This window comes from Montipora foliosa, chromosome 6, assembly GCF_036669935.1.
Source record: "Montipora foliosa isolate CH-2021 chromosome 6, ASM3666993v2, whole genome shotgun sequence".
NCBI classification, from domain to species: domain Eukaryota; kingdom Metazoa; phylum Cnidaria; class Anthozoa; order Scleractinia; family Acroporidae; genus Montipora; species Montipora foliosa.
The window spans coordinates 10,657,626-10,662,625 of record NC_090874.1 but is presented as its reverse complement, the minus strand read 5'-3'; the positions used below and the strand labels follow the sequence as shown (position 1 = coordinate 10,662,625).

At 39.5% G+C, this 5,000-nt stretch overlaps 1 protein-coding gene across 1 annotated transcript in view; it reads right to left on the bottom strand.

Annotated features, from left to right (window-relative positions):
• LOC138005027 (uncharacterized) overlaps positions 1-39 on the bottom strand; it is a 992-nt gene extending 953 nt beyond the window's left edge. Inside the window, exon 1 of the mRNA XM_068851317.1 lies at positions 1-39. This exon is cut by the window's left edge and continues 223 nt beyond it. Coding sequence (XP_068707418.1) covers positions 1-39 — 39 coding nt within the window.
• Positions 40-5,000: the final 4,961 nt, after the last annotated feature.

Genomic DNA, 5,000 nt, shown 5'->3' with positions numbered 1-5,000 from the left:
AAGGTGCGGTTTCTCTACTCTAGTGACTTCTGCTTCCATCTCAAAGTTTCTCTCCGTTAGTTAGTTTGATCCGATAAACTTCCATCACCCGACTGCTCGCGCCCAACATCATCTCAATCTTGCCCAACCCAGAATGATGAGGTTTTGCACCAATTCTCTCAAGCAGTGCGGCAGAAGCGTACGAACTTTCCGCGCCGGAATGTAGGAGGGCACGACATTTTATTCCTGCAACTTCCACGATAACCACCGGGTGCACCACAGGACCATCGCCAATCTGCGCAGCTGTCATCGAGTTGTCTGCGTTCCCTTTGTCACAGATGGAGGTGTGGTGTCTTCTTTTGCAAAACAAACACGTTTTCCTGCTCTTGCATTCCGTCGCCCTATAATCATCTCTGGCACAGTTGAAGGAGAGGCGTTTTCTCAAGAAAATCTTCCTTATTTCGCTTGGATCAGAAACTTTAGTGCATTCATTTGGCTTGTGATCAGTGCTGTCGCAGTAAACACATCCACGAGGACGCGCGTCACCTAATTGAGTGTTAAACGCGTTTTAGTCACGCCCGGGCTTGTCACTTGATCTGATGGTTACAGGATTTCTTTCTTTCTGTCCATCCCTGGAGGGCGTAAACGAATTTCGCCTCGAGAGCTTGAACATTGAACGAGAGTGATTCATAGAATTGATGGATCTTTCCTGGGCTCGCCCCACTGATTACGGGTAACCCCATTATATTTTGGACGTATACATTCACTATTTCAGACGCTTTCCCATACTTGTTCCTTAGAATGTTCTTCGCCCGTTCGTACCCCTCGCTCGAAAAAGGGCGACCATCTATTCCCGCTCTGAGTTAAGGTTCTAAAAATCTTAAGCGAATTATTATTTAGTTACCTCCGCCATGTTGCTACATTGGTCAATTTCAGCTTCGTTAATGTTCCAAAAACGGAGCCAATCCGTACGTATGGGAACCATTGAACTTTGTAATAGTTAGTTTAGGTAGCTTAGTGCGCGCTCCTTCGCTGGCGGGGCTGGCTTTAGCTTCGCTCGAATTCGTTGCGTGATCTTTCTTGGATTCTTCTATTTTTCGCTCATATTCTAGTTTCTGCTCAAGCTGTGTGCGTTCAAATTCAAGCTGATCTTCGCGCTCCTTCGCTTTAAAATTAAGCTCCTTCTCGGTTTCTTGAGTTTTGAGGGCTTCTTCTGATTTAAGGCTAGCCCAAAATTGTGAGGCGAGCGACTTTTGGAAGTGGGTGAAATTCGGCTAAATTCTGGAGGCACTCGGCCGTGAGAGGTCTTGGAAGTTACAGAGATACAATTTGGTTTTATTTTCCTAACCACTAACCTAATACTAACTCAGAAACAGCTTTATTATTATTATTATTAAAATATGATTACTTGTTATTTCAAAAGGTTTTTTTTACATTATACAATGTGTATTTATTTGTTTGGATACGGATATTTCAATTTTCAGTTTCTGTCAATTGACACCTCAAGGGATTTTTCCCTGGAAACACCCAAAAGAAAGAATCATTTATACACCTGATGTGATTTTTCCCTGGATCCATCCAAAAGAACGAATGATTTATTCACCAGATGAGATTTTTTTCCTGGAACCATTCAGAGGAACGGATGATTATACTCCTACAGTACACCCTGTATCAGCAACACAATCTCACTTGGGCTTCCATGTTTTTCTGGGCCAATTTGCTCCTTCTTTGGCTTCCTAATCTCCATTTCGTAGTAGTATTTTAGTGCATTGGGCATTTTCCTTGCCATGCTGGTTCCCAGATCGAATCCTCACATCTCGTGCCCAGGCCATGTGTGCAGTTTAGGTCGTATGTCGTAAGCAGAGCTGACGTTTACTGGAGACTTTGCAAATGTTAATTTGGAGACAAGGGAAAATTTTGCCAGCCTTTTATACCAGGTATCCTTTTTTCTTTATTTTAAACTATAATTTTGCTTCAGTAATCATATTATACACCTGGTAAGTGTATTTTTGGTAAGCGTTATTCCTGCCGAGTTTTGCTTGATTGGCTTTCCAGTTTTGGTCGCGTTAGTCTGTCCATGGTTTTGGTGGTGTTTTTTCTCCTGGTTTTCTGCTTGTTCTTCTCTTTTTCCTTTCTTGACTCGGCACAAAAGGGTCGAGTAGAGGTCCGGCGCTGGACTAGAAACTCACTTGCTCGGTTGCGCTCTACCCCTGAAGATTCGCAGCCATTTACGAGCCTAATGGTGCCGTAGTCAACTTTTCTTTACCTTCGGGTTGTTTAGATTTGCATCATTTAATACACCTGTGTTTCATTTTGCATGGGATTTCTTTGTGTTTTTTAGCTGCCCTTTCCTGTGTTTGTTAAGAACGAAGGTTTCATGTAGGGTTTTTGTCTTATTTATTATTTCTTATTTTTTAAGAACGAATAATTTTCATGTTCAAATATTTGTTTATCCCTCTTACTTGATTTAGTTTTGTTGTACATGTACTATCTGGCTGTGTCTGAAAGTAAAGTTATTATTTTCACACAGAGTTTGTTTTGTTTTCCTAACTCCACTGTGAGGTTGAGAGTTTGCTTTGTGAATTTCTCTTCCTCATTTTACAGACTAATTTTTGGTTTTGATTGTACCTCGACTCACCATCCACACGTACAGTTTTTTTTCCCCCACTTACCCGCTTTACTAGAGATCATTATTTCAGTTAATGGAGAGGAACCCCTTCCTCTAGGGGAATCCTTGCTTCACCACCATAATCATGCCACAAAGGTTGCTAGTCAACTGCTGTTTTTGTTTTAATTTCCTTAAACAAGTACCTCGATTAGTTGAATCGGCCGTTACAACTGTCTCAAAATAACGTGACGTCATGCGCTCTCGCATCCTTTGTCTGCCTGTGATATGTCTTGTGTTTTACCCGATGTAAATACAAGAAATTTAAGTTAACCTCCAATGTCTGCTTTGAGTTTCTCCATTTCGGTCTACTGGCCAATAAAACGGTTTCCTTCGTCCAGTCGGAGGTGCCACTGTGTTGCGAATGCCAAAGAATACCAGGCTGTACTTCGCAAACTTCACGGTTTTTTATTCTTATTGATAACTGATCTGGTTCCGATTTTTAGATAGAAGTAGTAGATAATATTTCTTAGTTGATTTTCTTTTATCTCTGACGTGCGACACACCCTAAAACCTAGACAGTAATGATATATTGACTGATTAATTGGTTGTATTGTCTACATTAAAATCACAAAAAAAAGATCACATAACGCAAATCACTCTTCTTACTAATTGTCACACAATGCAACTAAAGATATCTCGACACAACAATCTACTGTAAGATGTGGTAAATTCCCCATTCCTGACTTTAGGACCATGAAGTATGGAAAGCGTAGTGTCAGATATTTACATGCTCACTTGTGAAGAAAATAAGTCAAGCTATGCGAAGGAAAAGTAGCCTTCAAGCCTTCAAGAAAGCCGTAAGAGGAATTAATATTACGAACCTTTTAGGTGGTTCATGCTATTGCAATGCTTGTGCTAGACAGTGAAATTTATATGCGCGTGGTCAAATTATTCCGTTATTTCAATTTATATGTATTTTATTGTACATACAATGTAACTATCCATTTATCTCAATTTTTGTATCTAATTGTACATATGCACAGAATATTATGTTACTGTATTTTTTGAAATGATTTTTTTGTTGTGTTCCCAATTACATGTAGCTTTTCAGCTGAATCTTCTGACACTTCAGTAAAATACATGTATGTATGTATGTTTGTTTGTTTGTTTTCACACAAAGAGATGTGATTATCTTTAGGGTAACAAGCACGTGACTAATTTCCATATCTGACTACGACGACACTCAAACCATTTTTAAACGTGGTCTGCGACGGGCATCTTTCGTGATAAAGTAAATTCCAAGGCTTTTTAACATACTATATATATATATATATATATATATATATATATATATATATATAAAACCAATGAAAAAAGAAAGTCTTCTTTTACTTTGCTTTTGCGCTACGCGTTTCACCGCTGTTGCGGCTCTTCAGGCAAAGCAAAGTTTGTTTATTGACTTATTACGTCACAGATGTCAAAATTAAAAAAACCTCATGTTCTCGGAGGGGTTGAGAATCTTGTAAAACGGAAAGATAGTAAGCTGAGGAGTCAATCCCTCAGCACATTCATCAATAAGCTTGCTGACTCCCAGCATACGTGTGTGCGGGTCTCTAATTTGTTGTTTATGAACTGTCAATCTATTTCTCAGGACATCACCCGTTTCTCCTGTTAAATTATGTCCACATCCTGCCCATGTTATTACGGAAATCAAATTCGTTGAAGTGCAGTTCATCGAGTGTTTTATCCGAAATATTTCATTCGTGGCGGAGAAGGTGAATTCTGTACCCTGTTCCGCAACGTTTTGTTTCACCAATTTTGACTTCCGGATCAGTGTCCTTTTGTCTGGAGAAATAGGAGTTTGTTAGCATCCGTTTGAGGTTTCTGGGTTGTCGCTGACTGTGAATTACTTTAGTCTTGCTCATAATGGATTTTAATGAGGAGTTTTGGTTCAACATGGGAAGTGTTTCCTGACCAGCTGAAATACTTGCGGATTGTTGGGATTGTAAGTTGTTACCAGCCAAAGGAGGTTATTTTCGGTATCTTGCTCTCTCACCCTTCTTGTATAATATATATATATATATATATAACTAACTGCAGACAGTACTGTTTCGGCCTTCTGGGCCTCATCAGTGCAGTGCTGATGTCTGGGATGGAGGTTAAGCTTATAAAGCCACCCCAAATGTCCCACACATGCGGTACATTAAATGGAAAATTCTTAAAAAATGTAGACCCTACAGCAATATTAGCAAGATATGTAGTCTTTGTCTGAATGAAAAATTCATAATCATGTGTAAGAAAGAACTGCGTAGCCTTAACAGAAGAAACGAATTAGCAAGTTCATTCCCCCACAGAAACCGATATGTACTCCGGAACTTTAGAGTAACGTAAATTTAAAATACTGACATACAAT